At 36.4% G+C, this 24,247-nt stretch overlaps 1 protein-coding gene across 1 annotated transcript in view; it reads left to right on the top strand.

Moving 5' to 3' along the window:
* WDR72 (WD repeat domain 72) overlaps window positions 1-24,247 on the top strand; it is a 227,192-nt gene that overhangs the window by 127,418 nt on the left and 75,527 nt on the right. Inside the window, exons 15-18 of the mRNA XM_025295622.2 lie at window positions 8,015-8,832; window positions 11,803-11,894; window positions 17,132-17,211; window positions 23,606-23,801. Of these exons, the coding sequence (XP_025151407.2) occupies window positions 8,015-8,832; window positions 11,803-11,894; window positions 17,132-17,211; window positions 23,606-23,801 (1,186 nt within the window). The remainder of the gene's footprint in view (window positions 1-8,014; window positions 8,833-11,802; window positions 11,895-17,131; window positions 17,212-23,605; window positions 23,802-24,247) is intronic.

Here is a 24,247-nt window from a genome sequence, read left to right as displayed (position 1 = left end):
ACCCCTAATTCAAAAGAAACCATGGCTATAGTTTGTGAATAGGTGACTTCCTTGCTTTATACCCATTCAGGGGTCATAAGTGTTCTTTGAATAAATTTGAAACTCAACAGAGCTTGCAGGGCTTCGGTGTAATCTGGCTCCTGTCCTGTTGGGCTCATTCTACATTCCCATATTCTATTCTGGAGCCAAACTAAAATCTTCACAGGGCATACTCCCTGCACACCTCATTCCTCTTTCAGCCATCGCTCTAGGGGGTTTCTCATTCTCTTCCTTTGGCCTGAAATACCTTGCCTCCCACTTTCCTTCAGATCATTTCTCCTTAACCTTTCATGTCTCAGTTTGGTGTCGCTTCTGCTGAGTCTCCTACTGGTATTCTTCAGGCTAAGGTGTCTTTTTCAGCCCTTTATAGTTTCCTATATTTTTTCCTCATCCAAGCCACGTGGTTATTGCTTGGTACGTGTCTCTCTCCCCTCTGCAGGTAAAGAATGTGAGCTGCATCCGTGGAGATGCTGGGTCTCGCTCTGTATTCGGTAGATAATGCCTCACACCAAGTTCTATAGAGGAGGCATTCAACAAGGACCTCTTGAGTTACTGCTGAATGAAAGAAAACCAGGGATAAGCCCAAAAGATGGAATCTGGAGTGGTACCCTTCAGGAACATGAAGTAGCATCTCAATTAGGGGAGATGATACTGAATAGTTTTAAGATTCTTGATACATATTACCACAATGTTTTTGAAAAAGGTTAAAGACATCTAGATCTTATCAAAGTTCAGCTTGAAATGAGCACTCAACAGTTTGGGATACTCTACTTTCTGTTTGTTACAAATTTGTGAAAACTTTAATTGAAGGGATTGAAACCAGTATAGTGTATGAAATTTGACACTTATTTGCTTTTTATTGAGACAAGTTGTTTAAAAAGTATTTCCCTCTGTGATATTTTTATCTTCTTTTATCATTTTTTCTCCTGAGATGAATATTTTATTAATTAATTTTTGTGAGTTCTGTATATATCTATAATATTAACCTTGATTGTTTATGTTGAGTTGGTTTTCTTAGCTTTAAAGTTTAATTCGATTAATGTACTTTTGGGGGGGAAGCATATATTAAAAACCTTTAGAATGCCATATTTATTATTAACATTTTCTTTGGCAATCTATATTGCTTTTTTAAAAGAGCTCTTGTTTACTATAGTAAAATATACATTTTTGTAGGAGTTTTTAAAACAGGAGACATAAGAAATCTCTGCAATTTTGTAAATCAAATTGTACTTTTCAGATATAGATATTTTCTGTCAACAATATATGTGAATTTCTTGCTGTGACATTTTACATTTTACAACAAACTCTTTTTAATATCTATGTAATGTTTTAGTGTGTGCATATACCATCATGTTTTAGCCAAATCTCTATCATGGGATGTTTAAGTTATTTTCAGCTTATTGATATAGAAAAGTCTACAATGAACATTTTTTTATATAATTTTGTACATCTTTGTGCTTTTCCCCTTAGGATAAATTATTTGTCAAAGAAATTCTGTGTATAATAGTTTAAGGTTGTTGATAGATTTTGCTCACTGTCTTCCATGAAAGAGATACCAGCTTACATACATCATATAGTGTGTGAGAGTCCCCTTTTTTTGTTCCATTATTGAAGCTGAATATTTTAACTTTTAGTACTCTTTCCCTTTTCTATTTGTGGGCAAATAGCCTGCACATCAGTACTGATTAATTCTCTAAAAATAGTGGATAAAATATTTTACAATTAATCCTTAAAAATAATACATAGCTCAGTTAAAATGAAATTTAAGGAAACTCTTCAAGGTAAAAAAAACAAGGTGAAATCACAAATCTAGACAGATAGAGGGAAAGCTGAAAGACATCTGCTAATTTCTGGGGTCTCTCAGCTTGGATTTTAACCACTCTATAGGTAATTAAGAGCTTCTCTGGTGGCTCAGACAGTAAAGCATCTGCCTACAATGCAGGAGACCCGGGTTCAATCCCTGGGTTGGGAAGATCTCCCAGAGAAAGAAATGGCAACCCACTCCAGTATTCTTGCCTGGAAAATCCCATGGATGAAGGAACCTGGTAGGCTACAGTCCATGGGGTCGCAAAGAGTCGGACACGACTGAGTGACTTGACACTCACACATAGGTAATTAAAGGGAGTGTCCAGGTCCAGTATATTGATGGGAATTTGGGTTGGAGACCTTTGCACAAGTTCATTTTTCTCTTAGAGCTGTATGTGCAGTAAAAAAAAAAAAAAAAAAGTATATTCCACAAAAGAAGACAATATATTTCTTTGTTGGGTTTAGCCAAGATGGATGGGGGAAAGAAGTTTTGCCTGAGAATTGCTAACCATAACCTGAACTTCACACAGGTTCAGGGTTAGGATTCACATTGCAAGGAGTGAAAAAAGTCTTAAGCTGACATTTTTATTTAAATAGGGGCCTGCTGGTGGTACGTCTGAGTATCTGGCAGTCAAAAACAAAACTCCTCTCTAGAAGAATGCATCTTTTACCCATGTCTCAAAGGATTATCACTGATAATGTTTCACACATACACATACTTACAAAACACATAAGGAAATAGGAAAGCATGAACAAAATAAGAGTCATATTCAACAAAGATCTTAAAAATTGTAATTATAGACACAGCATGCAAACAAAATAAGTATGTTTTAAAAAATAGAGTTTAGAAACATAAAGAAGAACTAACAAACTATAAAATGATGAATTTGTTGACTAGAACTTGTAGAAATGAAAAAGGTAAAAATCAAAATTAGAAACTCAATGGGTAAATTAAATGGCACAGTAGAGACAGGTGAGAAGAAAACTAGCTTATCAGAAGGGAAGTTCTTAAGTCACTTCCAGCATGTGGCAGAGAGACAAAGAGACAAAAAACATGAAAGGGGATTGAGTGACAAATATTAATAACTAATCAGAGTTTCATAAGGGACAGAGAGAGAAAATATTCAAAAAGACAAATCTGAGAACTTCACAAGATTAACGAAAGATAGGAATATTCAGATACAATGTAAGACTGGGGCAAAACATCCGCACCAGAAGAATCTCAGTGATTCTGTGTTTCCACACAGAATATTAAAGACAATAAAATCTGAAAAGCAGAGAGAGAAAGGCCAGATGGAGTGACAGACTATATCAATTGCCTATGTGACATCTCAACAGCATCAAAGCAAGCCAGAAGACTGCGGAATAATGCCTTAAAATGCTGTGAGAAAATAAGTTTAAATAGTATACTCCGTGAAACTATCTCCTGAGAAAAACATTATTTCACTGAGAGGATCAACAAATTCAACGTTGATTCCCTGAAAAAAAAATTAAAATGGACAAACTTTTTTAGCAAGAAAGAAACAAAAGCAACAAAAATAATATCAGAAATTAAAAGGGACCCATAGTTATAGGTGTTTTGGAACGTTCAAAAATTGTAAGTGAAAAATATAAACATCATTTTGAACAGTTATAAAACTATCAAAATTAAGCACTGTCTGAATAAGTGGGAGATATAATTTGGAGTTTGAAAGAATAGAAGACCATAAGAAGAACAGGATAGAAGAAACTACCCAATCAGCTCTTAAAGTCTTTTTGTAAAGCTATTATACAGTGGAGTATTGTGCAGTCATCAATAAATTGCTTAATGTCCCAGGAAATAGAGATCAGTGGGAAAAAGACAAATTCACAAATAATATTGAAATAATTGGATGTCAAAATTTTAAAAATCATGAAAATCATTTCCAGTTGCAAATCAAACACAAATATGAAAGAAAAAAGTATTAAAGAATTTAAAAGTTCTGTGCAATTTTAAATTTGGGAAAAAATAGGTGAATAATTTTATATTCTCTGGATAGGGAAAGTTTTCATTTTTCTTTTTAAAGAATATCCCCAAAATATAATTTTTAAATAAATATTTCACAAATTTGATAGCATTAAAATAAGAATTCAATATTCATCTGAAAACATTATTAAAAGTAATGAAATGATAAGCCACAAATAAAGAAAAGGGGCTAAGGTTTTTCCAGTGGTCATGTATGGATGTGAGAGTTGGACTATGAAGAAAGCTGAGCACCAAAGAATTGATTTGAACTATGGTGTTGGAGAAGACTCTTGAGAGTCCCTTGGACTGCAAGGAGATCCAACCAGTCCATCCTAAAGGAGATCAGTCCCGGATGTTCATTGGAAGGATAGATGTTGAGGCTGAAGCTCCAATACTTTGGCCACCAGATGCAAAGAGCTGACTCATTTGAAAAGACCCTGATGCTGGGAAAGATTGAGGGCAAGAGGAAAAGGGGATGACAGAGATGGTTGGATTGCATCACCGACTCAATGGACATGGGTTTGGGTGGACTCCAGGAGTTGGTGATGGACAGGGAGGCCTGGTGTGCTGCGGTTCACGGGGTTGCAAAGAGTGGGACACGACTGAACAGACTGACTGATTTGGACCAAATAACCAACAGATTACTACCAGAATGAATATATAAACCTGAAAGTCAATAAAAGACAAAAGAAAGTTTATAGAAGCCATAGGTGGACACTTTGTACAACAAATGTGAAAGGCCAATGAAATATTGCAATGATAGTTAATGGTAATAATTAAAAAATAAAAATTAAAACTAGAAGAAATAACAACTTATATCCCCATATTGACAAAAATGAGATCCTGTGTTAGTAAGGATGTAGAACATGGAAACTCTTTACACAGTACTGCTCTTGCTGCTGCTAAGTCGCTTCAGTCATGTCCAACTCTGTGCGACCCCATAGATGGCAGCCCACCAGGCTCCCCTGTCCCTGGGATTCTCCAGGCAAGAACACTGGAGCTGGTTGCCATTGCCTTCTCCAATGTATGAAAGTGAAAGTGAAGTCACTCAGTCGTGTCTGACTCCTAGGGACCCCATGGACTGCAGCCTACCAGGGTCCTCCGTCCATGGGATTCTTCAGGCAAGAGTACTGGAGTGGGTTGCCATTGACTTCTCCTTACACAGTGCTACTGAGACTTATAAATTGATACAATTATTTTGGAGAAGAATTTGGAAAAATCTAATAGAACTGAAGATATGCATATACTATAAATGATTAACATCACTCTAGAAACTTTTACAAATATCCACAAGAAGAAAGTGTTTACCAGAAGAATATTTACTGTGCCTGTTTTCTTTTTGTAATAGTAAATTGTGAAGATAATTTAAATATCCATTTAAATGAATAAACTGCAGTTATCATATAGTATAATACTTTATAGCAGTAAAAATGAAAGAACTACAGCTGTAATTATAAAATATGAATGTCACAATTATAAAATTCAGCCTAAATAAAGCAAATAGTGGTAAATTCTAAATAGCATAATCATATTTTTATGAAAATTAACAACATGCAAAATCAAATAGGTCAATTAGGAATAAATATTTAAGGTTAGGACTTAAAGCAAATCATAAATATGAAATTGAAGATACTGTTTACCTCTGACAGTAGGCAGGGGTATAGAATCAGAGGAAGTTCTAGTTTTTTAACCAAAATAGGGACATATTGTTGAAATTATTCTAACATTTAAGTTACATTATTTGCTTAAAATTAAATGTATAATGGGCTTCCCAGGTGGCTCAGATGGTAAAGAATCTACCTACAATGCAGGTGACCTGGGTTTGATCCCTGGGTCAGGAAGATCTGGAGATGGGAATGGCTACCCACTCCAGTATTCTTGCTTGAAGAATTCCATGGACAGAGGAGCTTGGTGGGCTACAGTCCATGAGGTGGCAGAGTCAGACATGACTGAGCAACTAAAAAAGAAAAAGAAAAGAAATGTATAATGCATATAGAAAAAATAAAGAGAACACGGGACGAAAGTATACAACTCAATAGTCACAAAGTGCATACCTGCATGATCACTACATCAAGTAATAAAATACTTAGCACCCCAGAAATTATGGCATCCCTACTCTCCAAATGTAACCACTATCCTTATAGATTTATTATCTATGAATGCTTCCTTAAACCCTATTGCTTTGTTTTTATTTTATTTTTTTAATTTAGCAGTTAAATATTTTGTGTCTGGCATCTTTGGTCAACATTATATAGGTGGATTCATACATTTTATACATGTTATTGAATAGTTCTTTCATTTTTCATTGTATATGTTCCCATTGCATGGATATATCACAGTGTCTGTATTCCACTGTTGATAGACCTGTAGTTTGTTGCTTGCTTGCTTGCTTAGTCTCTTTCAATCATGCCTGACTCTGTATGACCCCATATACTGTATCCCGCCAGGCTCCTCTGTCCATGGGATTCTCCAGGCAAGAATACTGGAGTGGGTTGCCATTTCCGTCTCCAGGGGATCTTGCTGACCCAGGAATCAAATCCAAGCCTCCTGTCTTCTGCATTGCAGGCAGATTCTTTACCCACTGAGCCATCAGGGAAGGTTGCTTCTAGTTTGGGGCAATTATGAATAATGATGCTGATTGGGTTTGTCCATGTTTCTTGGTATAAGACATTGATAATCTTAAAAAACTAAATGCATGGTTTATACATTATTTGTATGTATTAAACATTACAAAATAAAATAATGTAAGACAGACTTTTTGCTAAATTAATAGGTAGTGAATGATATTTTTATTCTAATTTTACTTTTTGATTACCATTGGTGGTAAGCATTTTTTATATTTTAATTTGAATGTTATTATTTGTCAATAGATATTGATGTTATGTGCCCATTTTTCAATCTGTATACTATTCTTTTGCATTTGCAAAGAAAAAAAGTGCTATTTAAGTTTGTCCCCATTTTGGTTTTTTAAAAAATTTTAATGGTTTTTAAAATATTATTTTTTTATATTTTTAAATTAAATATATAGTCACAACAAAAATTTCAAAAAACTAAACCAGAAAACAAACAAAACCCCTAAAGTACAAATAAACATCATTTTAACCCCCTTTCCCAATTAACTGTTGTCAACATTTTGGTAACTATCCCTGTTCCTTGTGACTATATACACATATATGTTTATATTAATATATACATATATTTATATATTTATGTATTATAGCAGTCTTTAAAACTATCTATATAGCTGTACACACATGGTTTAACAAAAAGGAATTTTTTTCTGCCTAACAGAATACATTTTCCCCAATAAATTTATTTGTACACCATCATTTAAAAATATTTGATTTCTTTGTTCATGGTTTATTCAACAAACATTTATCAAGCCCTTAATAATTGTGTATAGTGGCATTATTTTATTGGCATTGAGAACAAAGGGATGCACAAAGCTCCTGCAGGGGTGGAAACTGAATGATATTTGGGAAAATATACAGTAAACAAGTATTTCATATAAGGCAATAATTAGTACTATGAAGGAAAAAATGCAAGGAAGAGGATAGAGACATGGGGTACTCAAGGAAGACCTCTTAAATGAGCTGGAACAAAACTGAATTGTGGGAGCCCACTGTGCTAGTCTTTAGGACAAAATCATCTCAGAGAAAGTACAAGTGCAAGTCCACAAAGCATATCTTTAAAATTTTAAAAAAAATTGATATTAGTTAACATTTTAGATTACTTATAATTATTAAATATTATAAACAAATTTGGAAAAACCATTTTTGTTAAAAGACTTCCTCAGTTCTTACAAGTGTTCTAACTTTTCTGCTCCTTAATTTTCATACCCACTTTTCCCCTGTTGTATGTTTTCATGGCTACAGTGATAAGAAGATACATAAGTGTATCTGAAAGGAAGTTAATCTGATGCCATCTTACTCTTTAGGCTTAATTCATATTTCTTTAGGGGAAAAAAATAAGTTTTAGAGAAACAAAAGTTTGCAAAATAATTAGAATATAGAATGTTAATTTGGAGAGGAATATTTATAGCTAAGACAAAAAACTGTAATGACTTGCCTTTAGTTGTACTGCTACTTAATAATTTCTTTTTATGCCATTTTAATATCATGGAAACTTTAATAAAATCACTTAAAAAATAAGAACTTTGACATACATTTTAAAAATCTCCCTCAGGTTGCTGATGCCAAGTCTTTCTCGGGACCTTTTAATGTCTTGCTTGTGAAGACAAAATGGAGTAACATTGGCTTTCATATACTTCTTTTTGATCTGGAAAGCCTTCTTGAACTTTTGCTACCAACTCCAATCTGTGATGTTGACCCTTCCAATTCATTCTACTGCAGTGAGATTCTGAGAAGAGCCAAAAGTACAGTAGAGAAGACAACACTGACACTGAAAAGAAATAAAACTGTCTGTGGTCCTCTCTCTACGGAGGTACATGCCAAGCCTGTTGGTGAAAGCCCAGCCCAAGGAGATAACGCCATCAAATTATCAGAAGAAAATGATGGCATTAAAAAGCAGAAGAAAATAAAGAGCTTCAAAAAGATGCACCCTAAGCAATCAAGAAAAGTCGATGCCAACCTCACAATAGACACAGCTAAATTGCTCCTATCTTGCCTTTTGCCATGGGGAGTGGATAAAGAATTAGATAATCTCTGCATTAAGCATCTCAATATTTTAAAGCTTCAGGGTCCTGTTTCTTTAGGACTTGCTGCAAATGAAGATCACTTTTCATTGATGCTGCCAGGTTGGGATTTACACAATACTGAAATGAAAAAAGACTATTCAAAAGTGAATTTATTTTCTAGAAAAGTTTTGGACTTGTCAGATAAATACACTTCCACTTTTCCAAATCACTCTGGGATGCCAAAAGGACTGGAAAATAATTCTGATTCTTTACAAGAGTCAAACACTATAGTTTATTTATTGAGCAAACTATTTTTAGTTAACAAGTTAGTTAACATGCCCTTAGAACTGGCATATGGAATGGACAGGTAAGACATACCTAGAGATTTTGACTTTTCTTATTTAGGATATTAAAAAATTATTATTATTTGTTAAATTTAGCTCTCTAGCCTCCCTTGTTTCTCCTTTTATTTCTTCCTTCTTTCCTTTAAAGGAAGGAAGGAAAGAAGGAAGGAAAGAGTAAATAAGCAACATCTTCTTTAGCTCAAAACACATTTAAGAAAATCTTCCATTTAATTCTTTGAGATTGGAAAAATATTTGGACAATAAATCTGTATATTTTAAAATTGATTCATCCAGCAAATATCCACTGGTCTCATAATATGTTCCAGAAAATTCACAGTACTGGATGCTGAATGGTTCAATAGATGGGTAGATAGATAAACAGATTCACACACATTTGAAATCCATTATACTTGCTGTGAATTAACTATTAACAAAAAGCATTAAAGTAAATGCCTCTGATGATATATTTTATATATCATTAGGAAACGAAAAATTTGAAAATTTCATACCTCAAATCCCACCATTTAATTTGTACTCTGGCATATTAATATAGAAGAGGTTACCATCAATTCACTTATAGAAAGTATGGCTTAGTAATAATAGCTACAATTTTGGGGGTGTTTAGTATCTACTAGTCACCGTGTAAGCCACATGATTTCACCGGCTACATGATTTCATTCCATGTGCACAGCAAAGCTAGGATATAGGTGCAATTACTTTGCTTAATGTATAGATAGGATATTGAGACTTATGAAGAGAAAGTACCAACCCCAAGATTAATTCAGAGCCTTGAAAGCTGATTTGAGGCCGGGCGTCAGTCTAATTCCAGAGCCTGATTGCTAACCTTGACTCTGTATTTACCTTCTCCCATGCTAAATTTTAATATAGTTTTTCATAGTCTGATGTTAGAAGATTTTATTTGATTGACCAAGTGCTTAATGAATATGTCCTTAGCACTAGCTTACAGAGGAAACATAAATAAAATTTTTATTTGGGTAGGAACTCTTTCAAATGATGAAGATAATGCATATGAAGTAAGTAGAAAACACTTAAAAGAACAAGGAGAAACATTTGCAGTATAGGTAAGTATTGTAGATGATCAGAGGAAAGAGAATAATTAGTGTGAGATGAAACCATCTGAAAGCCTTTGGAGAAGATGTACTGTTTGAACTGCTCATTACATGGTAGTAAATGGTCCTTGACATTTCTATTCTTTGGTAAGAGCTCAGTTCAACAAATCTGTGCCAGGTACTATATAATAGACTTCCTACCTTCAGTGAACCTACAGTCTGGTAGCAAGTCCATATGGATTATATAGATTCAGTGTTAAGCTTCCTTCCATTTCAATGCTTCAATGCTATAGGGTTTTTCCGTTTTCTGTTTGGTGGCCATAATAATGAGAAAGTAGAGACTGGTAAATTTCCATGATTCCTATACTTAAATTTCCTCTATTTTTTTCTTTTGTTCATTATAATGTATTTATACATAATATATAACTTCATGTTTATAACATATATATATATATATAATATGTGTATTTTAATTTCAGTTAGGCTTCTTTCACTTTTCTATTAATAAGAGAATTAAATAACACCTAATGTATGATAAAAAAAAATTATAGTCAGCCAATTCTAAAGACCTGAGAACAAATCCCAGTTTTGTTGTTAAAGTAGTGTGGCTTTGGACTGGTCACTTAGCCCCTTTGGGCCTTGCTTTCCTCATTTACAAAATGAGGTGAATAGAATAGGTGATGGTTAAGATTTCTTCCAGAGAAGGCAATGGCACCCCACTCCAGTACTCTTGCCTGGAAAATCCCATGGACGGAGGAGCCTGGTGCGCTGCAGTCCATGGGGTCGCGAAGAGTCGGACACGACTGAGCGACTTCACTTTCACTTTTCACTTTCATGCACTGGAGAAGGAAATGGCAACCCACTCCGGTGTTCTTACCTGGAAAATCCCAGGGACCGGGGAGCCTGGTGGGCTGCCATCTCTGGGGTCACACAGAGTTGGACACGACTGAAGCGACTTAGCAGCAGCAGCAGCAGCAGCAAGATTTCTTCAATTCTAAAAACAAATTCTATTTGTTAGCCTAATCATGACCAGACAGAGCAGATGAGGGACTTAGTTACTATCACCAGAGGTTTTCATTCTGAGCTTATTCCTGATGCTGAATACAGGATGTGGAGGATGTGTCTGGAGCCCTTCAGGGGAGATTAAGGGCTTTTAGCATGCTATGCATTAAAAGGCCTTAAAATCATTGCCACATGTTAGTTAATTCTTTACAAAATTCTTCATTAAAATAAATTATTGAATGAAGGTGTCAGGATTAGAGACTGTGTCCCTAAATAAGCCACATCAGATTTGATCTGCTTTTGGGGACTATGTGTCATATTTAAGGAAATCAAAATACTGTGTATTGAATTTTTCACAGTAAATCTTTCCAATAAATGTGGCCATTTTGCTCACATTTCACTGTGGTCAGGAAGGTGAAGAAATCTTTGCATGCTTAACAACTGAGTGCATGATTTAACTAAATTTTAAGCAAAGAGCTATTTGCCTTTGAGAATATCTATGGATAGTATCTGAAATTTTCCCCCATTGAATCACTGGACTAGGGTAAAGACTGCCTTCATCAAGTCCTGATGGTATCTGGGGATAATTCTTTGGCAGATATGACATATTAGGATTCAAAAACTTATTGCATTAGCCAAAATCACATGACTTAAAGTAGCAATGGCCTTCCAGTAAAAGTGGATCACAAAATAATTCTGAATAAACCAAGATTCACAATTGAATTGAGATTAGGCTTTTAGGTAAGTCAAAGTGGGGAAATAAGATTCACCAAAGAGAATAATGTCAAATACATTGCTAAAAATAATGTGTTCAATTCCCAAATTTGTTAAAGTGGTCATGCAGTCAGTCATATCTTCAATTTGTTTCTCAAAATATGTTTATACATATTTAACAATATCTTTTAAATTTTTCCTCAACAGTGCTTTCAAAATCGAGTCTGTGCATAATAAGATGAAAAGTCCTGGAAATGATATTCTGAATATTTCAAGCTTCTACGGTTATTTACGAAATGGTAAAGTAGTTACAGATATAGTTGAATTTTTTTATATGAAATAAAAGTGCCATAACTGGATAGTATCCGACAGTTTAGAATGAGAAGGGTGTATGTTTACTGTTTGATTTAGTCTATGTTTCACATGGTTATAGTTTTATATTCTGTCTATATATATGAAATTTCATTATTAGAACAAGTATCTTATAAGATGTAATGTAATGGATTTTTCAAATGATCTGTGAAATGCCTAAAAGTCCGAAACTTTTCAGCAAGGAAACACTTAATATTAAATAAAGGTCCCATATGATTTATGAGAAAGCTTCCTATATCAATATCTTTATTACCATATAAGTATTATATTAAGTAGTTTTACAGCTTTACAGTTTTACAGCTATTTCAGAAGTTTGTCTTTGAATTTTTCTGGGTAACAATCTTGGTGTTAAGATTTTGTTTTGATGCCAAATGGCTAATTCATCTCCCAAACCTCCTCATCCAATTTTTTGACATCTCAAGTGAAGTGACTCAGTCATGTCCGACTCTTTGCGACCCCATGGACTGTAGCCTGCCAAGCTCCTCTGTCCATGGGATTTTCCAGGCAAGAATACTGGAGTGGGTTGCCATTTCCTTCTCCAGGGGATCTTCCCAACCCAGGGATCAAATCCAGGTCTCCCGCATTGTAGGCAGATGCTTTTACCATCTGAGCTACCAGGGAAGTCTCCTTTGACATCTCAGTTCAGTTCAGTTCAGTTGCTCAGTCAAGTTGCTCAGTCGTGTCCAGCTCTTTGCGACCCTATGAGTCGCAGCACGCCAGGCCTCCCTGTCCATCACCAACTCCTGGAGTTCACTGAGACTCACGTCCATCGAGTCAGTGATGCCATCCAGCCATCTCATCCTCTGTCGTCCCCTTCTCCTCCTGCCCCCAACCCCTCCCAGCATCAGAGTCTTTTCCAGTGAGTCAACTCTTTGCATGAGGTGGCCAAAGTACTGGAGTTTCCGCTTTAGCATCATTCCTTCCAAAGAAATCCCAGGGCTGATCTCCTTCAGAATGGACTGGTTGGATCTCCTTGCAGTCCAAGGGGCTTTCAAGAGTCTTCTCCAACACCACAGTTCAAAAGCATCAATTCTATCTTTCCAGTTATTCAGGCCAAGAACTTTAATGCCATTTTGTCTTTCTCCTTTTCCTCATACTCCACATCCAAACTTTTAGTAATCATTTTGGTTCTAGCTTCAGAGCATATCCCAGATTCTGACTTCTTCTTCTCTCTATTATTCTGCCAAATGCCTGGTGTGAGACTTCATCCCCTCTTGCCTGGATACAGAAGGCTCCTAACTACCCTCTGCTGCTATTCTTGACTCCTGTACTCTAATCCCAACCAAATATCCAGAATGATCTATTTGAAACTAAGTCAGAACCTCATGTGTGTTAGTTGCTCAGTCATGTCTGACTCTGTGACCCCATGGACTGAGCCTGCCAGGCTCCTCTGTCCATTGGATTCTCCAGGCAAGAATACTGGAATATGTAGTCATTCCTTTTTTCAGGAGATCTTCCAGAACCAGGAATCACACCCAGGTCTATCTGCACTGCAGGTGGATTCTTCACTGTCTGAGCCACTAGGGAAGCCCTCATGCTACTACTTAACACTTTTCAGCAGCTTCTGTTTCACTCTGAATAAAAGCTACAGTCCTTACAATAGCTCATGAGGCCCTGTATAACTTGGCTGCTCTACCTGTGTCTTCACACACGCCTCCATCTGACCTCATCTCTTTGTATTCATCCCTAGCTTCACTACTTCCAACTAGGCTGCCTTTTTAACTCTTTCTAGAACACATCAGGCAGGGTTTAAGGTCTTTGCACTGAGTGTCCCCTCCGCCTGGAAGGCCCTTTCTCCAGATTCCATATAAGTCAACCTGCTGTTCCCCACCTCTACCCTCTAGCCTTCAATTCATCCTCAAATGCCATCTTATCAATGCAGGCACCCTCCGTTCTCCCTAGCATACTCTACCCCTTTCCCTGTTTGACCATAATCCTTTTTAACATCTGACATGCTGTATATCATTTTTTCATTTGCCACCTACCTCCTGCCACTCAAATGTAAGCTCCAGGGAGGTTATTAAATAATTTTTTTTTGATCAGCTTTATTCACTGCTGTGCTCCCAGTTCCCAGAACAATGCTTGGAAGGAATTAAGCAAATACTTTTGGATTGAGGATGGATAAAAAATAGAACAATGGTTTTGGAGATAAACCACTGAGGTTCTAGATCCAGTTCTGCCACTTACTACTTATGTAGCTTTAAGTGTATCTTCTACTCCTTTAAAAGCCATAGTTACTGAATTTGGAAAATAAGAATAAGATTCCAGATTTGATGTGCTTTTTACTTCCAAAGTTGTGTAGCATATGATTAATACATTGGGATGACTTGAATAACAGTTGCACGGTGGCACTCTCAGGGCTTTTGAATAGAATATTCATTCAGAATATTTTAAAATGAGAGTTTATTAATAGTCTCCAATTATTAAGCTGCTAGTATGTCCAAGGAGAAGGCAATGGTGCCCCACTCCAGTACTCTTGCCTGGAAAATCCCATGGATGGAGGAGCCTGGTGGGCTGCAGTCCATGGGGTTGCTGAGAGTTGGACACGACTGAGCGACTTCACTTTGACTTTTCACTTTCATGCATTGGAGAAGGAAATGGCAACCCACTCCAATGTTCTTGCCTGGAGAATCCCGGGGACTGGGGAACCTGGTGGGCTGCCATCTATGGGGTCACACAGAGTTGGACACTACTGAAGTGACTTAGCAGCAGTATGTCCAAAGAATTAAGTCCACAAACTTTACATGTATTATGTCAACTAACATAGAAATAATACTGCACAATAGGAGGATCTATCTCTGTTTAATCCTTAGGGAAATTGGGGATCAGAGAAGTTAGATGACTCATGCATAGTCAACCAGCTAACAAGCTGAAGGACTAGGATTCCAGTCCATCTCCATCTGATTCCAACTTCCTTGCTCTTTCTATGTCAGGCCATTTCTCACATTTATGATTATAAGTTATATTTCCTCTATAGGACCTAGTCTGGATTGCCTGCCTTTACCTGAAGTAGTAGTCATTATTAGGGTTATTTACTCTAATTTTTATTTTTATAACACTGGGAAAGAGATTATAATTAAAGGTATAATATAAGTGGTTTTCTGGGCTTCCTTAGTGGCTCAGTGGTAAACAACTCATCTGCCAATGCAAGAGATGTGGGTTCAGTCCCTGGGTTGGGAAGATCCTCTGAAGAAGGAAATGGCAACCCACTCCAGTATTCTTTCCTGGAGAATCCCATGGACATGTGAGCCTAGTAGGCTACAGTCCATAGGGTCGCAAAAGAGTCAAACATGGCTTAGCAACAAAACAAAAACAGTAAGTGGCTTCTGCTGAGACCCAGGTATTTGCTAACCAGAACCAAGGAGGCCTCAACTTTTCCTATGATTGTCCCAACCAAAGCAGCCTGAGCAACTAGGGTTATTAGCAAACAATCTCCCTGATGTTGAGAGGTGGCATTTATACCATTTAAAATTCAGTTAGGTGCAAAGGAAACATGGTTTTATGTTTTAATAATTGGCAGATGGAAGGTTAAAGAAAGGAGAGATTCACTTCATGCTATTAATTCTATAAAGTCCAAGCCTAAGGAATAAAATAGTACTCTGAGGTGCTCATTCTGAAGGACTGACAGGAACCAATACCCACTTCCATCATCAGAAATGATGGCTAAGTAATATTGGTAAGCCTGAGATGTTTTCTTTTTATCTTTCCCCTGAAGTTATAATTAATTCTTTAACTCATTGACATTGACAAGAAAAGTTGGCTCTCATTTCCATCTCATATTAAAGTTTTAACATCACATTAAAGTGTACTATGAAGTACCCTATGATGCCAGTAAGTAGTTACAGTTGAGACCAATACTTAGCTTTGATGGTGCAATCACAAGGTCAACCAAATGAAAGAGGGAGAAAGGAAATAGATAAAAAGAAAATGCTCCTTTACCTGCTCTGCTCATGAAGAAATGAAAGATAACGACTTCAAACTCATAGTGCTCTGTCATGCTCATATGTTTTATATACTGTTCTTGGCCATTTCCAATTTATATCATAGGTTCCATAGGGAAAAATGATATTAATAATGAGTCAGAAGTTTCTTATATATTTCTTTTATGTCCCCAGTTTACATTATATCAATACCTTCTATTAATCTCCCTTGCCCACTAATGTGAGATATGCACACACACACACACATACATGTCTATTAATATATAAAATGGCAATTCAATGAAAAGCATCTTAGACTAAAACTAATTTAGTTGATCCAGGATTTCAAACATACATTAATACATTAATTTAAATAGACAATTATAGCAATTTTCCCTCCAGTGCAGGATTGCATCACTCTTCCTTATCTCACTCCTGGATCTGGCACCTAGATAATATACTTTAGCCATCAGAAAGCCTTAATTCATTGATTTTTTCATTTGGATGATAATATGTCCATTTTCAATTAATGAAAAGGCACTTATTAAGTGCTTTTTTGTGTAGGGAACTGTTGGACACTCTGTGGATCAATTTAAATAAACTAAGCCATAGCTCACCCTTAAAATTTCGCACTGAACATTAGGGCAAATAGATAGAAAGGACATTCAAGAGGGCAAATTTAAAAGAAACGATACATAACAAAATGAGTCAAATTAAAACATAAGTGCTATACCTATTGATCAGAGTAGTATAGCTGGGTAAGGACAAATCAAAGGAAGTTTTTTATAGGGTTTTCTGTGTGATAGATACTAATTCATGGCAAGGTAGAATTTCAGGAACTACTTGTATGAGGAAGGAGTTGTGAAATTCAGTAATCTGTTTTGAGGAAAATGTTAGTCATTGCATTTTGGTGGCAAAAAGGTACAGAAAATGGGTTTAAGGTATAAATATGAGTTTGATTTGATGTAAATGTGTATTAGGATAATTATTAGAAATACATATATGTTAATTAATGTTTCTTGACTCTGGCTATATATGAAAATCATCTAAGGTACTTTTAAAAAGTATTAATACCTACCCCATTCTCACCCTAGGACCTATTAGACCAGAATCACTGGAAGACTGATTTTTGTGGGGGGAAAAAGGCTCCCAAGTGATTTCAGTGTGCAGTCAGGGTTGAAGATCATTGGGCTGCTTCCATGTTTAATACTCTCAAGATACAAATGTGTTCTATATATTTTTAGATAAGAGTGAATCTCATCTACCTGAAGCTGACGTTTCACTTTTGAAGCTAATTTCCTGTTGGAGAGACCAGTCTGTTCAGGTATGATAACAGTTCATTTCGTGAAGTTATTGGAAGAGTTCCTTGCTGCTACATTTCCTTCATATTCCCCTCTACCTGAGAATATACATAAGTAGGTACTCTTGTGTTTTCTTCCAGGGTATTTCATTTAATAGGACTGATACAGAGATTAACAATGAGAGAAAAGTGGAAAAGAACATGCAGGGATGCACCAAGTTAGGGGCATGAACAGAGGGGGCTGATGAAGAGGTGTTTACTTTAGTGCCCACTGAGGCAAGTGTTTATTATTTGATTTCAATATTAGATGGAAAGGTCCCTAGGCTTGTGAATCTGATAGGTATGATTAGAGATCATTTTTCTCTCCTTTTCATTTGTGAGCTGATTTAGAGACCTCGTTTACTCAATGTCCAATTTAAGTCTTTTCCTTATTTCAAGGATTGTTTGTGTGTGTGTGTGGATAGCTTTGTACATAATACAATAAATATCTGTGCATTGATTACATGAATATTAACTGGAACTTTATTCTTCATGGGCTAAATAAATGTCACATTTGCAAGACAAGCATAGCAATAAAGCCAATTACAAATGGTTATTTTTGGTTACAAGAAAACAAAGAAAGTCGATTCAGAACAGACTGTGGGGGTTGATACCATGAAACCAAGTAACACAGTTGGGATGGTCATTAAAGCCATGGCCTACATGATTTGCCCCAGCCTGACCTCTTTCCTCATCATTCTCCCCCGTCCTCACTAGCCACACTGATCTGCTTATTATATCCAGAACTCACAAAGCTCATTTCCACCTCAGGACCTTCCTGTTCTCTCGGACTAGAATTCTCATTTTTTCCCATTCATCATTTGGATCTTTGCTTAAAAGCCAATTTCTCAGAGAAGTCTTCCCTGATCATTCCATCTAATATTGTCACTGTACCCTGTCTCTCCCCACTGCTCCAGTCACTGTCACAGTATCTATTTTTATTTTCTTTGTTAGGCTTGCTTTTAATGGAGATTTTACCATTTGTTTTTTGCTTGCTTATTTTCTGTCTTTTCACTGTTACAGAAGCTTGCTGAGAGCAGGGACTTTGCCTGTCTTACTCACTGCTTTCACTAATGCACAGAAAAGCAGAAGTGACAGCAGCCAGTTAATAAATATTTAGTGAATGTCTGAATAGCTATGAAAAAGCCTCTGTGTTAATCAAATAAACATCAGTATATGTTAACTTTACCAGCAGATTTGCTAGCACCCTAAAAGAGTCTCTATTAAAGATGGAATTTTTTTTCCCCAGTAGCCAAAGAATTTCTCAGCGGAGAAAAAAATTCTTAGGGAAAAAAGAATTCAGCAGAACATTTATTCTGAATTGCTCCAATTAAAGATCTTTTGTAGTTGTCCGTTTGACCATCAAATAAATTTTAATGTAGTTTGGACATATTTGGACTAATGGACCTTAAGGTTCTATGATTCTATGACCTTGTTAGAATGCTGGCAGCAGGACACATATTACTGGAGCATTTATTACTCACTCTGTATGACGTTTAAGCTTCAGAGTTATCTCATTTCTGCCACTAACCTGATAAATGATTCTGGAAGATAGGTTTAACTTGTTGATTATTTAGTTTCCTCATGTGTAAAGTAGAAATGAGGCTTCCCAGGTGACGCTAGAGGTAAATCCGCCTGTCAATGTAGGAAATGTAAGAGATTCAGGTTCGATCTCTGGGTTGGGAAGATCCCCTGGAGAAGAAAATGGTGACCCACTCCAGTATTCTTGCCTGGGAAATCCTATGGACAGAGGGGCCTGGCAGGCTACAGTCCATGAGGTCGCAAAGAGTTGGACATGACTGAGCATCTGAGCACAGGACAGATACTATAGAAATGAGAATTCCTGGGTCCTTCAGGCAAAACAGAGGCTGTTGCAAATATACATATAAATGCTTCAATAACCAATCCTCAAATTCCTTATAAAGGTGTTCATTTAAGTAGTTAAACATGTTAATTTGAATCTGCTTTTTAATGTATTTTAAGAACACTGGCAATGGTAATGATTTTGTAAAACAGAGCGAAATCCTACTTCAGAAATTGAAGGGGGTATTTTTAAGCAAAGAAGTAAGAACAAGTTAATTTTGCAGATGAAAGAGTTTGCAGATTGTCTCTTTTGTTTCTTACACATGAAATATGCCTGACATAGAAATAAATGCTGGAGAAGCAACAGCGAGTTTTGGGGTTGCTAACTTGCACATTTCTGAAGCAACACTAAAGTTCTTTGGATTTTATACTCTAACACTGGTAGGTGAAACCATGAAATCCAGGCCACCAGAAGTATTGTTTTTTCAAGGAAATGATGAAAAGACATGAAAGGCTAGTGTGAGTCTGACTGTTGGGAAAATGCCTTTATACCAGAAAGTCTGGACATTGAAACCAAATGCAGGCCACAGGGGCTCTTATGAGTCTTCATAATGCTGTGTACTATTTTACAATACTTTGCTGTTTCAAGGTGTTAGCAGAAAACCATTAAAAAAATTTAGCTTGCTATGGCACCCCACTCCAGTACTCTTGCCTGGAAAATCTCATGGACAGAGGAGCCTGGTAGGCTGCAGTCCATGGGGTCGCTAAGAGTCAGACATGACTGAGCGACTTCACTTTCACTTTTCACTTTCATGCATTGGAGAAGGAAATGGCAACCCACTCCAGTGTTCTTGCCTGGAGAATCCCAGGGACGGGGGAGCCTGGTGGGCTGCCGTCTCTGGGGTCGCACAGAGTCGGACACGACTGAAGCAACAGCAGTAGCAGCAGCAGTAGTATGGCACAGTAATGCTTCCAGCTAATAAGTATGGTCCAGATGTGGCTCTCTTTTCTCAGTCAATGGATTTTCAAACTTCATTTTAAATCTGCACCTTCTTTTATAAATTGTAATGCTTCATGTATCTATCTTTTCAGGAAAAACTATATATGCATTTGGGAGACAGCTTTATTGCATTGTGCTTTCAATTCCGGTTCATTATTATCATTACAAAGTTATATAATATCTATAGATTTTATATTTGTTGGGAAAAATTCTATGTATACTACGTATCTACAAAATTTATCTACTGTATTTACATGCTAGAGAGACTTAAGTATCGATAGTCAGAAACTATCATTAAATTTTACCTTCTATCATGTATAGTTTTAAAGTACACAAAATCTATTTCAACTCTATTTGCATGATTTTAGTGTTCAGTGTTAGTTTGGAGAAGGAAATGGCAACCCACTCCAATGTTCTTGCCTGGAGAATCCCAGAGATGGGGGAGCCTGGTGGTAGGCCATCTGTGGGGTCGCACAGAATCGGACACGACTGAAGCGATTTAGCAGCAGAAACAGCAGCAGTGTTCAGTGTATAACAGATACCATAGCAGTATTATATGCTTATATAAATTGTACCATGTCTCTGAGTATTGATCTCACACTGAGCACAAAATGCATATTTTGAGTTTGCTTCCAACTGGGTACGTGCCATTCTGTATTCACTTTTTAAGTTCTGTGGCTCCGATTGTCCTGCTCATCGCAGTAAATATGTTTTATCCTGCTGTTTCTACTTCATCTTGTTTTTTAATGATACTCATATTAATTATTCCTGCAGTACATATTTATAGTGACATAGATGTTAAAAAGTTACAAAATTTAACAATTACAAAATGTGGTCAATCTAATAATTAGACATATTAACTGAAGTTCCATAAATCTCTGTATATTTTTAAGAAAGAATATTGATCCAGGTTGTTATAGAATATTATATCTGGTAGATAGAGGACATGCTAAATCACAGTCGTGAGAGGGCATCCATAATCCTGTGGGAGCATATGGCCAATCTGCTCATTCCGAGGGACAGACCATAGTCTGGATGTACTACAGGTCCAAGGATATCCTCCAATATCTTCCTGATTTTTATATGTAGAAACAGAAGCAAGTTCCATACAGCTTACTGTGATGGAAAGCTCTCATCTTAGCCTCTCTGAGCATCACATATTGTTGTTTTGGGGTTTTGGTTTTTTTTTTTTAATTGAAGGCTTTACAGAATTTTGTTGTTTTCTGTCAAATAGCAACATGAGTCAGCCATAGGTATACATGTGTCCCCTAAAGTCCCAGAGAAGTACATAACTTGTCAAAAGTTGCATTTGTAATAACTGTCATAGTCAGATCAGAAACTTGGACCTTCTCATTTCAGATTGAGATCTCTTTCTCTTTATACCACACCACTCATATCTTGGAGGCAGTGCTATCAAATAAAATGTGTGATAAAATTAAAGTGACATAAATTCAATGATGTAAAATTATCCATGAATAATTAATACAGGTTTTCCCCTCATAATATCTATATGATAAGTGTGGTTTACTTATTGTGATCTAAAATAGTATGTTAGTAGATATCACAGCTAATAGTTAATATATGTTTCAGCATATGGTAGATATTAATAAGCATGAGTCATCAGTACCATAATGTGTAGAATTTTATATTGTATTCATGGTTTGCAACAGCGTTCACAGTGTTGAATATCTCATCACATAATATGCATGAGTAAGGATTATGTACCTTTATTGTAACAGGCAGTACTACAATGTTAATAGATCCGGTGTGCAGTAGTAAAATCACATCATTCATGAACCTTTTTGCCACAACCCAACCAAGCATCTGAGTGCCAAGAATAGGGGGATGATCAGTGATCAGGAAACTACTCTGATACTTTCTGGATGTTCCCTATATTTAAAACTCTAGAATAGAGTTTAGAATAGAGTTTCTTCTGCCCCTGCTGTTTACTGAGCATCTGCCATCAGCATAAACTCTCTGAGTGTCCCTGGAGCCTAAAAGTCTCACAAGATTGCTGTTATTATTTAGTTGCTAAGTCATGTCTGACTCTTTGTCACACCGTGGACTGTACCACGCCAGGCTTCCCTGTCTTTCACTATTTCCCGGAGCTTGCTCAAATTCATGTCCATTGAGTCAGTGATGCTATCCAACCATCCCATCCTCTGTCTCCCCCTTCTCCTCCCACCTTCAATCTTTCCCAGCATCAGGGTCTTTTCCAATGAGTCAGCTCTTCGCATCAGGTGGCCAAAGTATTAGAGTTTCCGGTTCAGCATCACTCCTTCCAATGAATATTCAGGGTTGATTTCCTTTAAGATTGATATCCTTGCTGTCCAAGGGACTCTTAAAGAGTCTTCTCCAGCACCACAATTTGAAAGCATTAATTCTTCAGCATTCAGCCTTCTTTATGGTCCAACTGTCACATCTGTATACAACTACTGGAAACACCATAGCTTTAACTCTACAGACTTTGTCGGCAGAGTGATGTGTCTGCTTTTTAATATGTTGTCTAGGTTTGTCATAGCTTTCCTTCCACAGAGCAAGTGTTTTTTAATTTCATGACTGCAGTTACTGTCTGCTGTAATTTTGGAGCCCAAGAAGATAAAATCTGTCACTTTTGCCACTTTGTTCCCATCTATTTGTCATGAGTGATGAGACCGAATGGCATGATCTTAGTTTTTTTGAATGTTAAGTTTTAAGCCCTCTTTTTCACCCTTCTCTTTGACCCTCATTAAGACGTTCGTTCTTTAGTTCCTCTTTGCTTTCTGCCATTGGAGTGGTATCATCTGCATATCTGAGATTGTTTATATTTCTTGATTCTAGCTTATCATTCATCCAGCCTGGCATTTCACATGATGTACTCTGCATGTAAGTTAAATAAGCAGGGTGACAATATACAGCATTGGCATATATATTCCTTTTCCAATTTTGAACCAGTTTGTTGTTCCATGCCCGGTTCTAACTGTTGCTTCTTGAACTGCACACTGGGTTCTCAGGAGACAGGTACAATACCAATCCACTTTACTACCACTGGATACCTCATGATAAATATCCCCCTTCCCTCTCCCCTCAACTGTGGTTCTTGACTGGCTATGTACAATAACTGGAAGGCAGGCTTTGCACTGTTTTAAGCCATGTGAAACTATTTACACATATACACGGTTTAGTGAGATTTATTATTAAAGTTTTGTCTTTAATTTTCTGTATTTTTAAAATCAAGTGTGTTTAGTTAAATTGTACTAGGCACTCAGAAACTAAACCTGTCTTTAAGAACAATGTGATATATTCAAATTTTGTTTTCTGGTGAAAATGAAAATATTTTATGAGAAAGAATGGAGAATTTCTTTAAATTTTCCTTTTATAATCTCTTGAGTTTTGTTTTAAAAGAACAGTATGATGACTTGGATGCTAGTTTCCAGTAGCTGCATTTCAGTTGTTTCTGATAGTAATTCTGGTGGAATGGAGCATTACAATTTATGTGAGACGTTCAAATCAAAATTCCAGGCTTGGGGGTTTATATAAGACCCCGAGCATTTGTGAACCCTAAAAATAATTCAATTTAAAAAATAAATTTTACAGGTAACTGAAGCAATACAAGCTGTTCTTTTAGCAGAAGTTCAGAAGCACATGAAGACTTTAAGAAAGACACCAGTCAACAGTGAACCAGAGTCTGTGGCAAAGAATGGTGACTATGAGATGATGCAGATGCTGCCAAAGATCGAATGGGCCAAGGAACCTGAGTTACAGTGTACTACAGACACTTTTCCTCTGCAAAGTAAGTGCAAAATTTAATCTCTTTCATCAGAACTTTTTCTACTCCTCAGAGCATATTGAGAATATGAGTTCACAATAAATCATTTCTGCAAAAGCCAAGCTAAGTGCCCTGTTTCTGACCTATTCTGCTATCAATTTCCTCATAATTGTCAAGTTTCTAATTCTAAATTATAATTAATAAATATTTTACAAAACAAAATTTATGTTCTTTATTTAAATGTTTTTAAGTTAAGACAGTAAAAATGAAAACAGAAGTAACAATAATAGCTTAATGGGACGTATATTATAAGAATACTCTGATAATAATGGGTCCTAAATTTGTGTTCATTTGATAACATGATAACAGCCATGTGCTGTTTTTCGGGGTGGGGGGGATAAGAAATGAAATAGAAACTAAAAGTGAACTGTTCTATAGTTGGACCACTTGATTCATTCTGTAATAGATTT

The sequence above is a fragment of the Bubalus bubalis genome, chromosome 11 (genome assembly GCF_019923935.1).
Source record: "Bubalus bubalis isolate 160015118507 breed Murrah chromosome 11, NDDB_SH_1, whole genome shotgun sequence".
NCBI classification, from domain to species: Eukaryota; Metazoa; Chordata; class Mammalia; order Artiodactyla; family Bovidae; genus Bubalus; species Bubalus bubalis.
Note: the sequence above shows the minus strand (reverse complement) of the source record. Positions and strands in the feature narration are given on the sequence as shown.